We start from the raw sequence: 21315 nt of genomic DNA, 5'->3' as shown, positions 1-21315 counted from the left end.
TTACTAAGAGAAATGAGCAAATCATAATCACCACAAGTATGTGAATGTTCATCTCTAAGCAGCTGTGAAGCTAAACAGCTAAAACATTAATAGAGCTATAGAAGGCTTTAGTTATATAATTTATAAGCTGTATCTAAAAAAACCAAAGAATAGTCCCTTAAAGAGAGAATACACATGCTCTTCAAGTACACATGGAATGTTTACAAAAAATTAAACATGTGCTTGACCTTAAAAAAAAAAAAAAAAATCAACAAATCCCAAGAAGTGATATCACATGGCTGACATCTCAACTTCTCTGTTGAAGGATAATGAAACTGGGCTTCCCTGGTGGTCTAGTGGTTGAGAATCCACCTGCCAATGCAGGTCATGGGTTCGACCCCTGGTCCAGGAAGTTCCCACATGGTGAGAAGCAACTAAGCCCATGTGCTGCAACTATTGAGCCAGTGCTCTAGAGCCCATGAGCCACAATTACTGAGCCTCCCCTCTGCAACTACTGAAGCCAACATGCCTACAGACTGTTCTGCAACAAGAGGAACCACTGCAATGAGAAGCCTGAGCACCCCAACGAAGACCCAGCACAACCAAAAATAAATAAATAAATCTTAGGAAAAAAAGAATAATGAAATTGTAGAACTTAATACGTCAAGGCTATTCCACCCAATTCTTTGTCTAGAAAGCAGTTCTCATTTTCCAAGCCTTTTCTTCGTATCTTCTCCTCAGAGATGCCTTTCTGATCACTTTAGGTAGAGTAGGTACTTCCAAGCTCAGTCACTATTATTATACATTGCTCTACTGTATTTTATTCATGCATTTAACTGGTTTCTGAAATCACCTTATCTGTTTACTGGTCTACTGTCTCTCTCCACGGCCTGCAACCCCAAGTACATCGGAATGCATTGCTCCTAGAATGGAACCTTTCCATGGTAGGCACTCAATGAACATTTGCTGATGTCAGCCTGACTTGGCAGCCTGAAGTGCTCTAGCCTCTCAGGGAGGTACAGAGCGGTCCCCTAGAATAGATCCCATTACATCAGGCTATTTGTGTGATGGTTGTAGTAAGAGAGAGTGAGCCTGTCATCATATCTGCATGTGTGACAGATGCCAAACAAATGTTGCTGAATTAACTACAATTACCTCATGTACCAGAAGAAGTCTGAAACCTGCTCAAAGCCACATTTTGGTAAGGAAAGCACCTGATTCCTCACTGTGAGCATCACTCTGACCGCCTCCATGCAACCTCCGAATCACATCCTATCATGTGTGGAGGCTGCAAATGAGGACAGAGAAGACAACTTGGAAATATCTTTTTCACCAAACTCAGGGTTTCTGTAACTATTATATAGGCACCACCCTTTGTCAAATCTATTAAAATTGACTCAAATGATCATTTCTTATACTAACTGTATGTGTATCTAAATAAGAATTGCATTTTCCAAATAAAGAAATAAGGAAGGGATAAAACTTAAAATAATAGTTTGTGATTTAAAATCAGCAATGTGGCCATATTATCAGTTCAATAGTGAAAGTAGGAGGGATCACTACTAGATGACCTTGGGCAAGTCCCCTAGTAGGCCTAAGCCTCAGTTTCCCTGTCTATGAAATGGTCATAATATTAGTGGTTACTTCATGGGTTGCTATGAAGACTCATTAGATTAATCCATCAAAATACCAAATACAGTACGTGTCCCAGTGAACCTGGTAAATGCCCCTAAGAATCAGATCCTGGCACAGTCAATTTGATTACTTTGGCATCAGTTGTTTTCAAGTTTTGCTCAAGAAACTGGTGTTTGATAATCTGCCTTCTGGAGCTCTTCCAGAGAGGTAATACTGTTATAGAATGAGTCTTAAGGTTTCCTTAAATCTGATTAAATCCATTCCCTGTTGTTAGAGCTGGGCTAGAAAAATCCTTGCCAATGCTAGATGTATTTGTTGAATGGCCTTCTTACTGAAGATTTCAGGAAGATGAGGCTGCTCAAGGGGAAGCCAAGATGACAGCATTGATTAACAAAGGGGCACATTGTCTGGCACATTCTTCTCTGACCTAACTCACCTCCTGCTTCAGAAGGAACTGTTCTAGAATGGAAAGTTTCCACCATAAACATCTGCTTGCCAGATCCATCCCCACACTGCAGCCTCTGGTGAGAGCCATAAGGCATTCAGAATTTTCCCTTGGGTCAGGAGCTGCTTGAAGAAGGGTACAACCAAACTTCAGAGTTACATGCAAGTCAGGAGCAGCACACTTTTCATAGGGACTCCTTCTAAAGATAAAAAAAGTTTGCTTACCCCTCCTCTTAAGTAATTTTATTTCTCATCTTTTGATTCAGAAAAACACCTGACAATGAAAAGCTGCTGCAAATTCAGTAATGGTTTTAAGTGAAACCTCACAACTCCAAGTGACTATCCTTATTAATTCATGAATTTTTTAAAAAATCACGAAGACTTCCCTGACGTGTAACCACACCCTGTCATTTTGTATTTACCCAGGCTTTGTGCAGACAAACCAGCGAGCGGTCCTTTGGCACCCTGACTGAAACGTCAGAGCTCACGCCACAAGCTCCCATCTATGGCCAGGCTCTGCTCTCTGAAGAGAAGCTGATGCCCTGAGAGCCGGGGACCCTGGACTGTCACTCCTAAATGACAGGGTAAGGGTGAGTAGCTCAGGCTTCCGTAGAACTCAGTGAGGTAAGAGTGCAAAGGGATTCAGGAGCCAGAGTTAGTTTTGCATTTCCTCTATAATAACCAGCATCGATTATAAACATACCACGTGCCAGGCATTGTTTATCAGCAACACAGTTAAACAGGAACTCAACAACTGCTTTCGGATGAGTGGATGGATAAATAAATGAATCCATCCAGAGAGTAATTTTACTCCACACTCTTGAAGTCGAGCCTCAGCACTGCAAGGGCATTTGGATTTGCACAATCTCTTCTTTCATTTGTCAAATATTTCTGAGTGAAAGATCTGTGCAAAGTTAGCCTGTCAGGCACTAGACAAAACCAGACAGAGAACCTGCCCCCCAGGTGTGTCCTGGCTCGAACAGATGGGACGTGTAGTAAAGACTCCAGTCAAGAAAGCAATGGGTGAAGACAGTTCCTTACTCCTAGGAGTTGTTGGCCACATCCAGTAAGATTCTCTGAAGATGCTTAAAATGCCTTCTTAAAAGTAAGAATCTTTGAGGGTATGGTCAGGATCCCCCACAGGCAGCTTTCCTCTCAAACATGAAGGAACTCAGAGAGACGCAGAGAAAGAGTTGGAGGAAGGAACAAAAGGAGGAGAAACAAATACCAAGGTGCTGACCTCACACTGGGGCACAGTGATCCTGGTGCTGTTAGCAGACACTAGGAAATCTGGGTCTCTCCTAGGGGAGAGGCCCTCCCCTGGGATTCTCTCTGCAGTCAGTCTTGGGGTGTTTTCACCCATGTGGCTGCTCAGAACATTCTCTGCTATGGTTGACTCTATAGGCAGAGTTCCAGCCAATGTGGGAAGTGGTGCCAGCTCTCCAGAGTCACTCCTCCTCACCCCCCACCAAACCACCACCCTCAACACACAACCGAATAAAAAAAACAAAACAAAACTGGCCATCCTTCAACTCCCAACTTCAACTCTGTGTCCAAAAAGAATTGGGAGCCTGCTTCTCTGTTCTCTGCTCCTATAGCTCTCTCATCCTTCAGCCTGACTTTCAAAGTGTGAAAATGCACCTTTTTTTCACATCAATATTTGCTCCCGGCCTCTGGACTGTGGGCTCCCTGAGGGCAGGGGCAGGACGTTCACTGTGCATTCCCAGCCTCGTGGAGCAGAGTAGCTTTGCCTTCTGACAGGAAGGGTTTCGTGGCCAGTCAGGGAGCTTACTCACATGGCGAGGAGAGACTTGGCTCGGTTCCCTGGAGCCTTTAAACTTTACAAGGCAAAGTGAAGCTGAAAGGCCCCCAGGACTAAGCACACCTCCACTGACCACTCTCTTTGATAGCTCCTCCAGCACACCTTTCACTTTCCTAGCCCACCTTTCGCTCCTCCACTGAAGATCTCAAATCAGACACTTCCCCAAGAGTAAATAATGTCTGAAACCAGAGATGCTACTCTTAGAAAACGAGAAAGTCTGTTACCATGAAAGAGCTGTGAAGAGCGAAAACAAAATCAAGACAAAAAACCAAACCAAAAAACTACTGCCCATCCTAAAATCTTTAAGAATCCCTTTGCCTCATATTTAAGCTTGAGTTGTTTCTTTCTCCCCCATGACAAATTTATATTTAAGATATGTGTTTACCCTTTCTCGTTAAGGGGAGAATCCTGAGACACTATTTTTCCACTTTCAGTAAAAATCCTCCAAACAGTTAGTTTGTTCCCTAATCACACGGTGCATTTAATATCCCAAACATCATAACTGTCATTCCCAGATAATTTTTTACTAAGACAAAAACCTGATGAACACAGTCATTATCTTTCCTGAAATGAAGCAAAGACAGTAAGGTGCATGCATCGGCTCCACCATGTTCTGAGGTCACACAGGTGGTTTCACCCTCGGCATCTGGACTCTCCAGCCATATTCACTCGGTTCCCATGTGTGATGTGTAGCTGAGCACTGTGTTTGCCCTGCCAACTCTCAGAAAAAGAAACTGTCACCAACATGTGACATGAAAACTCAAACTAAACCACGCTGAGTATTTCCATGATGATTCAGAGTCCTCTCAGACTTTGCTCCTCTGTAAGATGGGGTCACTAATATGATCACATTCACATATTATTGAATCAATAGATTTAAGAATCAATATATTAATATATTAACCAATGGGGATAAAGGTTTAGAAATATTCTACCAAAATTTAGAAATATTGTACCAAATTGAAAAATACTTGGGACCAAGCCTATTCTTTAACGTTGGCAATTCCCTCTCTTTCTTCCCCTTCCTCTATTTCCCTGCTGACATCACACTCAGTGGGCATGTTTGAGGACCAGCAGGAAGGCCAGTGTGACGTGGCAGAGCACTGTGGACGGCAGGGGAAGAGCACCAGATGAGCTGGGCAGGTAGGCAGGGGAGGGAGCATGCGAGGCACTGAAGGCCTGAGCGAAGCATTTATATTTATTTGGAGGACAAAAGGAACTGCCTGGAGGGACTTAGGAAGTGAGTGTATGATGTACTTTACATTTTATACAGATCATGCTGCCTAACTGTCTGAAGTTAATGCTTTGTGTCCATGAATGGACAAGTGCTAGAGGTAAAACCCTGTAAATGCCCTCACCTCTTGCACTCACAGGAGTTTTAAGCCATACTTTTTAAACTTTTCTGTGCAGCAGAATCGCCAAGAAGCTCATTCAGATCCAGTGGCTGGACCCCACCTGCAGAGTTGCTACAGTTCAGTAGGTTTGGGTGGGGTCTGAAACTCGGGATTTCTAACAAGTTCCCAGGCCACATGCTGGGAAGGAGGTTACTGGTCTCGGCAGAGCACTTAGCCGGTATTTAAATCTGGTTGCTGAGTGCATCAGTCAACAAAAGGACACAAAGATGTTTTTTAAAGAATACGAATAGAAACAATCGGTGGTTTGAATTTGACTGAAAATGGCAATTATTTATTCTAGTTTTCCTCTTTCCTGTCTTAAATTGTTCCCTTCCCCATAGTATGTGATGACAACAAGAGGACTAACTCCTACACGCAGAAGTACTCCGAAAGGAAATAGATCATTGTGATTAGACAAGATGAGACACTTCAGAGATTGCATCGCCAAGTTTAATTATAAATCAAATGTCATTCAAAAGGTTTTTTTTTTTTGCCAAAGTATGTGATTTATTTGTGTAGGCAGTAATTACCCGCCTCAATCCAGAAAGGATGTGAGGTGGTGAGGCATCTGTTGGTGCTATTCCAAAACTGAAAATTAAACTAAACTTTCCTTGGATTCAGGAATAAAGCTCACCATGGCCCATTCCTGTTTAGTTCAAAGCACATAGCACTGGTGAACACACATACTATAAGAAGAGGTTGTGTAAACTCTCTCTCTTGAAGGAACTCCCAAAGTTTCCAATTTAAGTGCTTATTATGCCAAAGCAGATAGGCGACTAAAGAACGTAAATACAGACTCAGAAGGGACAGAGAGAGCAAATATTTGCAAACGATGCAACCTACAAGGGATTACTTTCCAAAATACACAAACGACTTATGGAACTCAATATCAAATAAGCAAACAACCCAATTAAAAAATGAGGGGACAATCTAAATATGCATTTCTTCAAAGAAGACATACAGATGGCCAAAACAGCATGTGAAAAGATGCTCAACATCACTAATTATTGTTGTTGTTTAGTCACTAAGTCGTGGCAGACTCTTTTGCAACCCCATGGACTGTAACCCACCAGGCTCCTCTGTCCATGGGATTTCCCAGGCAAGAAAACTGGAGTGAGTTGTCATTTCCTTCTCCCGGGGATCTTCCTGACCCAGGGATCAAACCTGCATCTCCTGAATTGACAGGCAGATTCTTTACCACTGAACAACCTGGGAAGCCCTCACTAATTATCAGAGAAATGCAAAGCAAAACTACAATGAGGTATCACCTCATACCAGTCAGAATGACCATCATCAAAAAAGCTACAAACAATAAATGCTGGAGAGGGTATGGAGAAAAGGGAACTCTCCTGCACTGTTGGTGGGAATGTAAATTGGTCCAACTATTACAGAGAACAGTATATAGATTCCTTAAAAAACTAAATATAGAACTACCATGTCATCAAGCAATCCCACCCCTGGGCATATATCAGGGGAAAACCATACATCGAACCTATCTGCACCCAGTGTTCACTGCAACACTGTTTACCAAGCCAGGGAAGCAAGCTACATGCCCAGAGACAGAGGGACGAGTAAAGAAGATGTGGTACATACACACGGAATATCACTCAAGACATAAAAAGAACAAAACAGTGCCATCTGCAGCAACATGGATAGACCCAGAGATTGTCATACTGAGTGAAGTAAGTCAAATACAAATATCATATGATATCACTTATATGCGGAAACTAAAAATATGGTACAAATGAACTTGTTTATAAAACAGAAATAGAATTACAAATGTAGGAAACAAACTTATGGTCACCAGGGTGGTAAGGTGGGGGGAGGGATAAATTGGGAGATTGGGATTGACATATACACACTACTATATATAAAACAGATAACAACTAAGGACCTACTGTATGGCACAGGGAATTCTACTCAGTACTCTGTAATGACCTATATGGTATAAATGATTCACTTTTCTGTATACTTGAAACTAACACAACACTGTAAATCAACTGTATTCCAATACAATTTTAAAAAAAGAAGCAACAGAGAGTGAATATACTTCAGACAAAGGAGAACTGGTACAGACTGCTATGTAGGAAGCACCCAGGGTCTCTAAGAGCCTACCCTGACCCTCCACACGTTGAGGCTGCAGTTTCCACGTGCACCTGTCCATTCACACAGAAATTGTTATCACAGCCCAACCAACAACAGGCAGTCCAAACTCAGGGATGGCTGGGGGGCTGGGGGTTTAAGAGGAATCTCTTTTGCCCGAGGCCTACAAGGTCACAGATTCACGTTCTGCTTAGGGAAAAAGCTGGTTAGAGATACCCCAGGATTGTACAGGGAAAGATTTAAACACAGAGGGAAGGTCCTAAATGAAATTTCATCTATTCAGTAGTTATCCAGGATCTCATGGTCTAAGAGACCAACCAAGAAGGGACAAATTCAAAACATCAAAAGCTTGAGCTTCAAATCAAGAAAGCCTGTTGAAAATCATAGGCAAATGATAAAAGCAAATGATAGTCATGAAATGAGAACCAATGAATCAACCATAATCTATCCACACAGCAAAATACAAACAACTGGAGGCCAATGGACAATTAAAATTTACATCATGTGGATGATGAACCCGGATTCTTGTTCTATGCTTCTGGGAATTCACAGAATAGTTTGGCTATAATTTAAACAGAAAAATAACAACCCCTACACTCCAGCATGAAGTACACATGAGCACCACCCCCCCAATCAATATGCAGAGCCCTGAAACCCAGCTACCCATGGCATTTGCAGTTACCCACCTCCAAAAGGGTAAAAGTAAACATTGGACCTGCTCTGGTGTTAAACTGCCACCGGATCCTCCCTGCTGTCTCCCTCCTCCTCTTCTTCTTTACAGACAGGTAAAGTTGGATCTCTTGAAGGAACTGGGGGCTCCCACTCTAGGCAAAGGTTGGACAGGTGATCAATGTACAGCATGAGATTTGACTGTGCCTCCGTGCCTCCGACAGAGCTGGATCATCTGGGGCAATGAAAATTATAAGCAACAAGAAAGTGGTATTAACAGCAAGGGTACGGAAGCCCAGGCAGCACACACCGCAATTCCCTTGGACACCCAGCAACCATTCCTTTCCTTATTCAGTCATTCCAGACACATCCATCAAGCACTGTGCTGGGCTCTGGGGAGATAGTCCTGACAAATATAAACACAAGACCTACCCTCATGGGGTGTATGGGCTATTTTGTACAGTGAGACAAGCATTTAAAGGACAATGGGTAAAAGAACCTAGAGGGTATAGTGGAGCACAGAGCAAAGGCAGCCAACCAGACTGGAGGCGGGCGATCAGGGAAGGCTTCCCAGAAGAAGTGACATTTCACGCTGACCCTAGAGGACCCGTGGTATTAGCCAAACAAGACTGGGATGCGTGAGCACGTGTCAGTTTCTGAGATAAGAAAGCTCAGATGGTCTGAGGGGCTTAATGTCCTCTGTTCACAGCCATTCTCCAGCCCATAATCTTACACCCAACAAGGGCACCACATCTGGGGTCCGCAGCTCTCATCACGAGGGGCTCTTCCAATCCCCACAATCCAGCTGTGTTTCAAACTCTTCCTGTAGAATCTCAGGAAAGGAAAGAACACAGACAATAGTGTGCTTTACAAGAAGACTGGGAAAAAGTGAAGCAATAATGTGGCGTTGAACTGCTAAAGGATAAACCAAATTGTAGCAATCTGTTTTCTGCACATCAGCATTACAGGTCAAGTGAGACGGCAAGCTCACTCAGGACAGTCAAAACCACAAGACACTGGACTGTATCTCATCATCCTCAAAGCGGGAGCCCCAAGACTTCTTCCCTTTGGCTCTCTCACCCTGCCCTTCCTGTTTCTCCAAGTTCCCAGAAAAGCACAGAGGGAGCTCTTTGCTTTGCTGCTCTTATCCTCAGTGTTTCTGATGTTTAAAAGGCAACCACAGATACAATATCTCCCACTTGCCTTATGCAGCGAAAGAAAACCAGATAGTTTAGGAAGCCAATCTTGCAAAGGAAAACAAAACAAAATAAACAAATTTAAAAAAACGAAACTGTGAAAGTCTGAGTAGCTTGACTATTGTATAAGGTTCTAGCTGCCCTTGCATTATGAAAGAGACCATTGTATAGGATGGTTTAACACACGGCTATAAGCACGTGGTCATTTTACCAAAACACATAGCCCAGAGCAGCTTTCCTTTACATGTTCATACTATCATATAATTCAAGGCCTACAGACAATATTCTTGATTGAAGACAGAAGGAAACAAAACCCCTCACTTCTGAAAAGCAAGACAGGCAGCTATTTTAGAGACAAAGAAAGGATGTCTTTTTAACCTATGACAACACAAATTTGTTTAGGTTTTCCCTGCACTAAGTAAGTAAGCAATTAGGTTTTGTCCAATAAAAATATCCCTGTGCATGTGCAAACACCAGAGGCAATCATGTAATTACCCTGCCCAATCAGATTCAATTGCTGACAGTTGAGCTCTCACTGCTCATTAACTTCAGATCACAATGAGGTCTTTACGGAAGCCCTTTCCTGTCCCTTTACAAAGGTTCCTATGATGCATGAGCAGCCCAAGTGCTACCTCATTCAAGATAATCATCCAAAATGGCCAGGGCCAAGGCCAGCCTACTCTGACTTCCCTGTGAACAAATAAAAACAGAAATCTGAAGAAACACTGGTTACACGTCCCTGCTTCATTTGGGGATCTCACTTCTAAATATAATAGTAACCTTTCACCCCCACACTTTAAGTACCATAATTATATAATTAAAACCAATTATGTCATTAAACAGAGAATTTTTCAAGATTCACAGCTATTTAATTACCTCAACCATTGACCTCAGAAGATTTCAAACTGACCTGCAACAATGAGGATTGGGGTAAATTTAGACACTGGCTTCCAAAGGCCTGCATGGACAGCTGGGTGGATTGTAGCTGCTCTAGATTCTTCTAGATTCTAGAGGTTGAACTAGATTCACTAACTAAATGCATCTAACAATGCCACCACCATTTGTTTGCACAACCTTTCCAATATCCCAAGATAATTGCTTAATTTTTCATAACCACCCTAATAGTGTTATCACTTCCATGAGGAGAAAAACGAGGCTGGAAGATTTATGATGTTATCTCAAAATTATGAAGCTAGTTAATGGCCAAGTCAGAGCAAGAACCCAAGTCTTCCACCACAGACTACAACGCCTTTTAATGGCAAGTAGCGCACACGCGTGTGTGTGTGCGTGCATGTGTGTGCGCATGCACACAAACATGTTTAACCTCCTGGGCATCCATTTCTCCTATTTTGGTCATCTTATCCCTATTTCCCTTTGAGGTAACACATCTGCCTCATTTTAACTCATGAGCATGACATGCGGCTCCATTCCAGCTCAGGGGTGTTCAGTATCCTAGGTTTCAGCCAATCAGCTCCTAGCATTCCCCTAGCCACAGCATTGGTTCAAGATTGAGCACATGACCCAACCAAAGCCAATGAGACATGCAGAGAACCTTGGGAAAGAGACTCACTCTTCCTAACTGGGCTTTCATGTGAGAGGAAGTACAATCTGGCGCCTAGGCAGCCATCTTGCTACCACCAAAGGAGTGAGAGATAATGGAGCCAAGAGATGCAGAGAGAGAAACTGGTTCTAGGAAACACCCTGAATCCCTTTGTGTTGACAGTAAGAGTGTTTAGAACATGGCGTAATTCAAGAGCACACTGGAGAACATATGAAGAGCGCTCTCACCTACAGCTTGGACAGGCTTGATTATAAGGCTGGAAGCAACTGACCATGGGTCTGAACAGCAGCCCTGCCTCCTGCTCACAATACAGTTAAATGCCTTCTATTTTTGAGTTATTTAAAAAGCATACCATTTTATGGGCAGAAGGAAGTACTTTAATCTACAAAACGATTTTATCACAAACTAAACATCCTTATAAGTTTTTGGTCCTCTGCTTTGGTCAAAGTTGTCTCCCCTTGGAGTTGAGACAGCTGTTGGAGCCGAGAAGACCTGCCTTGACCTTGCACTTTGCCCTGCTCAGTGGTACCCTTGTGCTCTCCAATTCTTGGATCCATGTGGGATGTAAGAACTGAAGACATGCACACTCATCAGAAAGGGATCATTTTCCTTCTTTTTTTATTCTTTCACCCTAGTTGAGGGAAAAAGAAAAAAGAGCAAGAATTCTTCTAACACAAGATTTTCAGCTTTGGCATTCTTCAAGATTGGGGCCAAATGATTCTTTGTTGTTGGAACTACTGTGTACTCCAGGAGGTGTGGCAGAGTCCTCTGGCCTCCATCTACTACATGTCAGCTTCATTCCCCCTGCATACTGGACACCCAGAAATGTCTCTAGGGGTTGGGACTAACATTGGTTCTGATTGAGAATCACTGCTTTAACAGATGAGCTGAAGTATTTATTGGATTTTTCTTGCAGCATCTTTGAGTATTATGATGCCTTCTTAAAGTGTGAGGAGTGAAGGAACCATCAGCCTCCTTAGAACCTGGTTAAACAAAAAGAACTAGGATCTCAATATTGCCTTCTATCAGGGTCAGGAAGCCACATAAAGCTAGCTGACCCATTAAGGACCAAACTGGGGAAAAAAATATATCTAATAGAAATAATTTTACCTGAAGACCAGAGAGAGGAAACAGATGTGGAGGAGAAGGCTAAAAGTGAAGAACAAGTATCTATACAGTGAGTTCCAAAGTGGGTCTCTGGCTTCTCGTTTCCACAGGAAAGAAAACGAAACTCAAGATTGTTGCTGGGTTTCCTGAATCCAGGTTCAGCCAAAAAGGTGGAATAGAGGTGGAACAGAAATGAGCCCTCCAGCAAAAGTTGAAAACTCACCCTACAGAGAAAAGGCCAAAAATTATACTCTCACTTATTTCGACACATGTAGGCAAAGAAACTTAAAATAGGCAAGACTGATGGATTTATAGAATCTTTTTTAAAGGAAAGGTATTTACTTTCTTCCCCGTGCCAGCAGTAACTAACAGTGGGCTGGCAGATGTCCTTCCTTCAGGATTGCTTGAATGAGAAGATAGAACCCACTGTACTAACATATGCATTGTGAAGCCTTGAAGAAAAGGTTTGGCTCGCCTTCTCAATGAGTTAATTAGTCACAGTTCCTCAGTATTCTGAGGAACTGATTTCAGAACCCCTAGCAGTTATTAGAATCCATGGAAGACCAAGTCCCTTAACAAAAATGGCATAGAATTTGCATGTAACCTATGCACATCCTCCAGTATACTTTAAATCATCTCTATACCTAATACCATGCAAATGCTCTCTAAATAGTTGCTGGAGCATGGTAGATTCAAGGTTTACTTTTTGAAACTTTCCGGACTTTTTTTCCAAATATATTTGATTTGCAGTTGGTTCATCTGCAGATGCGGATATGGAGGGCAAACTATATATCTTCACACTGGCAGCTGGCTGAGACCAGCCCAGGAATTCCACAGTAGTGGGGATTTCAATGAGGCTTTAAGGCACAAAATTCTGGACACCTCAAAGTACTGCATGTGTGTCTGTGCTCAGCCGCTAAGTCGTGTCTGACTCTTTGCGATCCCATGGATCCTAGCCCTCTAGGCTCCTCTGTGCATGGGATTCTCCAGGCAAGAATACTGGAGTGGGTTGCCATTTCTTCCTCCAGGGGATCTTCCCAACCCAAGGACTGAACCTGTGTCTCCTGCACTGGCAGGCAGATTCTTTATCACTGAGCCACCTGGGAAGCCCCTTCTCAAAGTACTGACTTTTGATCAAGTCTGCCAGAAGAACCAGGTTGATGTGTTAAAATCTAGCCTTTGCTGGGGCTTCCTTGGATGAAAATGTTTGGAGTCTAGTACTTTCTTTCACTAGAGGTTGTAATGCCTCAGCCCACAGAGAGGTGCATTAGGAGACGTCAGATGCCCAGAGCTGGGACCCTCTGCTTCCCCAGTTCCCAGGAAACCTTCCTCTCCAGGCATCACCATGATCTAGCTGCTCCTCCTTCTTGCCCCTCACTCTCCACTGTCTTCACTTCTCTTCTGCAACCAGTGAGATCTGACTGCTAGGGTGTGCTCGCATCTCAAATGGAGAAGGAGTAAGAATATAGGCATCTCTGAGGGGCCGTGGCCCTCCTCTCATCGTTCTATTAGGTTTATTATTGTTTGTTTTGGTAGAGGTAACAGAACAGACAGTAATGGAAAACTAGAAGTACTTGTCTGGAGGGTCTAGCAGAGGTCCACAGGGACTTTAATGAACCTTATAAAGAACTGTCCTTTGTAGAATTTAGTAGTTAAATCTAGAGGAGCAGGTCTTTAACTTTTGATACATATACACACAGCTGATTCACTTCATTGTACAACAGAAACTAACACAACATTGTAAAGCACCTCTAGCGCAATCAAAAAAAAAAAAAAAAGAATGAATGTCTCAGGGCACATTCTTCCTGTGGACAAGCATCCCTACCCTTCCCCTCTCCACAGCAATCATTCATCCTGGCCTACCCATGTATCGCTATATCAAAAGAGATAAAAGAGAAGAGTAGCCCACTGCCCGGTTCCAATTGGCATTATAATCACACAATGGATTCTCTGTGCTTTGACAGAGGTGCCTCCTGACTGAGTCCACACCCTGGCTCGTGAACATTTTGTTTGCACCAAAGATGTTACTCGAGGTGAGAACATGAGTCTGCTTGAGCAGGTATGTGCCACTGTTTCCTAAAAGAACAAAACCCAAGGCTCTACATACACCCAGAGCCAAATACTGCCCTCCCCAGGTTTTGCTCAGCATGAAGAAGGGACAGGCAGCCTTACTAGGGTGTCAGGTGTCACAGATCACCCTCACAATCAACGACTGAACAAAACTTCTAAGAGCAGTAACTCTTTGCTTTTGCCAGGGAGAAGAAGCCTTACTTTCACAGTGTGTGGAATCCGGGTTAAGGCAGGAATTGGCATCAGGAGATGCGCTTTGGTAGATGCAGAAATTTTACACAAAATTTGGTGTAAGCATTTTCATGCTTCATTCTGAAGAGTGGGTTTGTCTTCTCAAATAGGTAAGAAATTCAGAATAAAAAAATTAAACAGTTTTTATAAAGCTATCCCATAATTTTTTTTCAACAGATAAATACATGCCATCAAATTCATTCATCTTCAGTGTAAAGTTCAATGATTTTGAGTACATTTACTTATGGTGCAGACATCACTACAAACCAGTTTTAGAACATTTCCACCACCTCAAAGAGATTCTCTGCTTGTTTATAACAAATGTGCTTTAATTTCCGCAACAAAAGTTCTACAGTTGAAAGAAGGCTTTTTGCATAACACACAGCTGATCCATTTTTCTTCCCCTTCTCCAGATCTCTGCTTAAAATATCGTTTATTGTTTACCTTGAATTCAGAGATAACTAGGTATACTGTATTTTTATTTGTAAAATATGACAACCCTAATCCAAGGTCAAAGCAGAACTGAGCAAATAAATCCATGTCTAGAAATACATGTACTTTTCTAGAGCAATGAAGGAAAAAACAAAACAAAACATGCATTACATTTGAACCATCCAGGTTCAAAGATGGTTAGAATCTAGTTCCATCTAGGATTCAGGCTGAAAACCAAAGCTACAGAAACAACCTAAAAAACTTAGGACTCAACTGCTCTTTTATAAGCAAGTCTGACACTCCATGAGTTGCATGCTACGTTTTCACTGAAAGGTTAAAAAATCTGATGTAATTGTTAATCTTGCAACTCACAATCAGAATTAGAATTTTTATTTTTACAGGCACAAATTATAAGAAAATCATTCTTAACCTTTTTGAGGTCATAAACCCCTTTGAGAGACTCTGATAAAAGTTCTGGATCTTCTTCATAGAAAAACGCGTGGATACATATTCACATATTTTGCATAGAATTTCTGAATGGAAGGGAGGTTCATTGTTTCTATAATAATGATTACGGATCTTTTGAGGGCCCAAGGAGGCTGGAAGACCCTGGATAAGGTGACAAAAGCCATCCTGAAGTCTTATGCTTTGCTTTTCCTCCTGTTGATATGGGAAGAGAAGTCAGGGTAACAGCACAGGAGCTGGGAAAGGCAAGACGAGGCCAGGCGGTTCTCAGCCAGCAGTGGTGAGAACTGGAGCAAGTCATCTGAACCCCATGGACTTGAGGGTCATTGTCTGCAAAATGTACAGATTGATCCAACACTGTTTTCACAGCTTACGTCCCAGCTCATGTCCCAGGTAACTGAGAACAGTCATTTTAGGTCCTAGAACACTGCACGAGATTTAGTATTTAAAAGAAATATAAAAGTTTAAAACCACTGGACCAAAGTCAAGGTTTGAAGTCACCTGGTTATCTGCTCCTGACTCTACAGAGTTCAGGGGACAGTGGGGAAGATCTGGACATTCTAGGGGGAAAGGCAATGGCAGGGAGAGGAGAGAAAGACATCCCAGCCCCCACCACTCTACTGTTCTGCAACATGTCTTTCCTCCTCTGCGTTGCTCTCCCGTTCTTCATATGGAAAATTTAAACACTGCCCAGTTTTCCTTTGGTAAATACTTCTCCAAGTACATGAACTTAATCAAATTTCCTTTGGGTAACAAGGATACCCAATGATCTGTGACATTATTGTGTATGCTCAGTCACAACATTATTGTGTCGTTCAGTCATGTCCTACTCTTTGTGACCCCATAGACATAAGCCCACGAGGATCCTCTGTCCATGGAATTTTCTAAGCAAGAATAGTGGAGTGGGTTGCCATTTCCTCCTCCAGGGTATCTTCCCAACCTAGGGACTGAACCTGTGTCTCTTGCGTCTCCTGCATTGGCAGGCAGATTCTTTACCACTGTGCCACCTGGGAAGCCCAGGTTGCATTATTAGACAATTTTATACTAATTATAACAGTAGCCCAAGTAGATAAAGGATGTGTGTGCCCAGCTCTGTGCCTCAGAGATAGTATCTCTTTTATGCCTTAAAGCCTCCTCCAAGTGAAAGTGAAAGTCACTCAGTCGTGTCCAACTCTTTGCGATCCCATGGGCTGTAAAGTCCATGGAATTCTCCAGGCCAGAATACTGGAGTGGGTAGCCTTTCCCTTCTCCAGGCGATCTTCCCAACCCAGGGATCGAACCCAGGTCTCCCGCATTGCAGGAGGATTCTTTACCAGCTGAGCCACAAGGGAAGCCCAAGCCTCCTCCAAAGGAGTTCTCAATATTATCAGTTTTATTTTTTGGAAAGGAAAAAACATTAAGTGACTTACATAAAATTCACCCAGTTAGCCAATGACAAAAAGGGGTCTCAGGTTCCAGTACTTATATCCAGAACCTCTCTACACTGAAGAGATTAACTGTACAATTTATGAATCAAAACAAAATACAGGTTTCACTCATTTATCTTCTTTCAAAAACAAAGAATCTATCACTTTAAGGAAGTTTCTTATCATGTTCAATGATAAGAACCATAAAACTATTTTTGAACGTTATTTAACACCTATCAACATCTACTAAGCAGATCTACCATATGTGTATATATCATCTCAAAGGAAAATAAACGATTTAGTTTTGGGCTTTAGTTTATCCATTTTCAGTCCCTGAAACAGCACAAGAAATGCGTACATTCTGTTATTACTTGTTGTCACAAGATACTAGTGGCGTGCTGGGGAAAGCACGTTGGGAAGTAATCTACCACACTTTGTGCTAAGACTTCTCTTTTTTTTAAACAGAGCTTGTGTAAATTACAGACAAAGTTGACAAATTTCACGGCTTAGTCATGGCTAACGTGTCAGGTTTCATGGTTTGACAGAGATTAACAAGAAAATCACATTAGAGTTACAACTATTAGTAGATTCTTAGATATTTGGTAAAGAAACCCCAAGCTCTTCAAACTCCATTGCTCACTGTGCACCACCTTTGTCCTTCTCCCATGAAAGCAGACCTTCCCTGAATCTGGGGAGAGCAAATGGGATCCTCCAGAGTTCCCTAAGAGTCATCCCTTGGCGATCACAGGGGTGAGCTTGTGCCTAACGGGTCTAGGGAAAGGACTAGCATCATCGTGGAACAAAGCAAGCTTGAGCATTTAAGACCTAATCCAAAGTGTGGAGAGGAAAAAAAAAAAAACCCTAGGTTTGTACATAACACAGGCATTTCACTCTAACATCACATGCACTAAAGGGAAGAATGCATTATTATAGGTGTTGAAACGCAGATATTTTAGGTGAAAATTAAGTTTTCATATCTCAGATATTTTAGGTAAAATTTAAGAGTTCACATGTTTATGAGGAGGCAATTCAGCAGAGGTCCTGTTAAAAGCAGTGGCATGCAAGTAGAGACTTCAAAAAGCCTGCTGACTGCCTGCCGAGCCATTTGGCCTGAGGGCTCTGCATATCCTTTCTGTAAGAGCCCAGGGTTGCTTGTCAGTTTTGCATAAAAGACAGCCAATTTGTCAGCCATTTGCTTTCATTCTCTTTCTGAGTCTTCCTCACGATAGACTTCATCTACCTTCTGGTCTTCAATATCATATATCTGACTAGAGAATGGAAATTCACTGGCATCCAAGACCAGTTTCCTTACCAGGCGATCCTCCTGGGTCTTGTAGGATGTCCTTAATCAGAACCACATTACTCAGCAAGAGGAAGTCCTTGCACAGATGCTGGCAAGACACTAGGGCAAATTAGTTTCAGAACATGGAAGTTCAGATTGGGAATAAAAGCTACAGTTATCTATTGTGTTTTCTTTAGCTGAGAAAATTAAGGCAAAGTGCCTAACTCTTAGGAAACCACAATGTGGATAAGGAGCAGCCACTTAGGAAAGAAGTTCCCTTGACTGCTGAGGACAATAGTCAGTTGTGGAAACTGATGTCTTCACATTCCAGGTATTTAGACATGAAGAAGGATTTTCATTTCATCCAGATAGGTGTTTATATTTCAGTAGCACCCTAGTTGGTAAAATAAAAGTAGCTAAGGTTTTATAGGTTTGGTCCAAAAATATATTTATCATTTAATTCAGTGTGTGTGTATAATACATACATCTCTTGATATATATTACACATATTTGTGTTAAACAAAGTATATTTTAATAGTAATAATAGCTACTATTTATTGTGCTCTTATGTGACAGGCACTATACTAAGCACTTTTCATGTGTTATTCTGTGAACTAGCATGGTAGAGATTCTCTTTGTTCTTCTTTTACAGATGAAAAAGACTAAGATTAAAGGGTATTTGAGCCATAAAATTAGTCATAGAGCAATAATGTAAAACTCAGGAGTGCCTGACTCCTGAATCTGTGTGTTTAAGCACTGTGGTACACTGAGCCCTGGACATTTGCATCGGTTCCATTGAGATGAGTGCCCACTCTGACTCAAAAAAATACAAATTTCCTGAGGGTGGGGTTGAGGAACCATATTACTTTGCTAACACAGGAGTGTCAAAGACTTTGGGCAGATGGAGGGGATGGTGTGAGAGAAGGGAGAAATTGTTGCAGAAACCTAAGACCTACCTCCTTCACAATTTTGCCCAGGATTAGCCAGTCTGGGGAGGCTCGGAGAACCAAAAGGAGCAGAGGTCTTAGTGGGAACCTGTCCCTCATCCAACTTCAAACTGATAGCCTTCCCTTCTTATGAATGGGCTGGCCCTAGAGGTTTGGAGCAAGAAACATTTCCAGTGTGCCTCTACCTTAACTAACACCATGGGGTCAGCTAACAATTACAAAAGGAATGAACTTTTTCATCAAACGCCCGTCCATAAAACCATTTCCCAGGAAATGTAACACAGCATGGAGCTAGCTGACTGCAATTTTCCACCAACAATGAGCATCGTGGGGCACAGGTACTATATTTAAACGATTTTCCTCCAGCTTTTTGGCAATGCTCTCTCTCACTCTCAAGGAGACTTAGAGTTGGGCTGAGGTCTCATTCCCCTCCGGCCAGCAGGATCGGAATGTTTAATATGGCCCTGTCTCTTCAACACCCATGTGTAAAACGCCAATAAACAAGCCAGCAAAGACCTGCAGGCCTAATTGCCTTTTAACTCCACCAAGATGATAAACTCCCTGAGTAAGGAAGGAAAGACTCCCAGGGATTTAACAAGTTTATCTGCCTGCCACTTGAACATTTTCTGTCTGCCTACACTTCAGTGAATTCACCAATAAAAGGATAAAAGGCCCCGAACTTCAGACCCCTCAATGGTCAAGAAGCCACAGATTCAAAACGTATGCCCAGCAAAAATCAACCCGTTAACTGAACTTTGTTTCACGTGATTGTAAGCTTTAGCAAGGAAAGTGGGGCCACTTGCCTGTCTCCAGCACCACGAGACATTTCCCTTTTATCGACTAAAGCCAACAAATCTTAACCTACAATAAAGAAAACTGTTCTCACAAGGAAAGGGGAAAGGCCACTCATCCAGAAATCTCTAAAATTTAAAGCTGGGGACTGTACTGACAGGAGAGAAGTCCCATGGACCTTGGTGGTAGGGGAACGGAGTATGCTCATCGCCAGCTCTGCAAGGACATTTTTCATCTCTCCCTTCCTGAACTGACTTTGGAGCTTAGCATTTTAGTTGTTTTCCTACCACCCAGAAAGAAAATTGGAGAACTCAGTACGAATTGGAACTAAATTGGAAAAGGAAAGTAAAACAAAACCAAAAGATTTGAAGAGAGGTGGTGCCATTCAAGACAGAAAAGAAAGGGTGTTGTTCTGGTGCTCAGTCGCGTGCGACTCTTTGCGACCCCACACACAGAGGCACGCCAGGCTTCCCTGTGCTTCACAATCTCCTTGAGTTTGTTCAAACTCATGTCCACTGAGTCAGTGATGCCATCCAATCATCTCATCCTCTGTTGCCCTCTTCTCCTCCTGCCTTCAATCTTTCCCAGCATCAGGGTCTTTTCCAATGAGTCAGGTCATTGCATCAGGTGGCCAAAGTATTGGAGCTTGAGCTTCAGCATCAGCCCTTCTACTGAATATTCAGGGTTGATTTCCTTTAGGATTGCCTGGTTTGATCTCCTGGCTGTCCAAGGGACTCTCCAGAGTCTTCTCCAGCACCACACTTTGAAGGCAACAATTCTTTGGCGCTCAGTCGTCTTTATGATCCAACTCTTACATCTGTACGTGACTACTGGAAAAACCATGGCATAATCCCTCTAGGAGGCCACTTAACAATATTTATCAATATAAACAGGTAACTTTCCTTTCAGGAATTTAGTTTAGAATAAATTTTAAAAGAACTACATTCTCATCATTAAGAACTGGTTAAATAATGCAAAAATTCTATACTCTGCAGTTATAAAAAGGATGCTATATATATGCATATGTACACACACACACATATATATATATATCTGTTACTGTGAAGAGGTGTCTAATCTACAGTATTAAGTTCAAAACGCAAGTTATAAAAACATTTATAATGTGATTGCATTCTTTTCTGCCCCAGAGGCTAGACACAGAAAAAGAAGTAGAAAGACACATAGTTCACCAAAATGCTAGTATTTCTGGATGGTGGAATTATTTTGCAAAGACTTTTGAATTATTTGAAATTTTTAATAATGAAAATACATTGCCTTTAAAGTTGGTTAAAGCACTAAAACTAAAAAATAAAACATTCTGATAGCAGCACCACTCTTCTCCTGATCAACAGGAAGAGAATCCTATCTGAAAGAACCTTATGGAAGGATCTGCCTTTCATTTCTCAAGGAGACACAAGTAAAGAATATTCAATGATTTGGTCTTGATTTATCAGCACATATAGTTGTTTTGCCAGTGTATTTTCCAATGAGATGAGAATGAACAGTGAAAACACAAGGGAGCTCAGAGTCCCAGGGCGGGTGTATTTCCCAGGTGGCCCATGCATCTCTCTTTCCTTAAATCACAGTACAAACGCTAAAAGCTCCTCTATTAAGCTGACCTGCTCCATTTAATAAAACAAGAGCAGACCTACAGTAGGGTGCTTGCCAAATGAAAAATTTGAAACACTATTTTTCTATTAAAATCTCATCCGTGTTTTTCCTATTGGAACCTGGAAACCAGACAAATTCTGAAGGAATCTAAAGGAATTTCTTTAGAAAA

The 21315-nt window shown here is 42.0% G+C and overlaps 1 protein-coding gene across 9 annotated transcripts in view; it reads right to left on the bottom strand.

Moving 5' to 3' along the window:
- Positions 1–21315, bottom strand: part of ERC2 (ELKS/RAB6-interacting/CAST family member 2) — a 957804-nt gene that overhangs the window by 93853 nt on the left and 842636 nt on the right. For 3 of the 9 annotated variants that reach the window (XM_081524881.1, XM_081524879.1, XM_081524880.1), the window contains one exon: positions 5755–8281. The exons of 4 other annotated variants lie outside the window; for them this stretch is intronic. Coding sequence is in view for 2 of the 5 variants with exons in the window: in XM_081524879.1 (XP_081381005.1) it covers positions 8225–8281 (57 nt within the window). In the remaining 3 variants the exon portion in view is untranslated. Of the gene's footprint in view, positions 1–5754; positions 8282–21315 lie in introns of those variants that run through there. 2 more of the 9 variants (XR_014064002.1, XR_014064001.1) reach the window with 2 other exon arrangements.

Source organism: Giraffa tippelskirchi, chromosome 9, assembly GCF_054371585.1.
Source record: "Giraffa tippelskirchi isolate mGirTip1 chromosome 9, T2T-mGirTip1v1.2.pri, whole genome shotgun sequence".
NCBI lineage: Eukaryota > Metazoa > Chordata > Mammalia > Artiodactyla > Giraffidae > Giraffa > Giraffa tippelskirchi.
The sequence above is the reverse complement of the archived record's forward strand: the minus strand, read 5'-3'. Positions and strand labels throughout refer to the sequence as shown.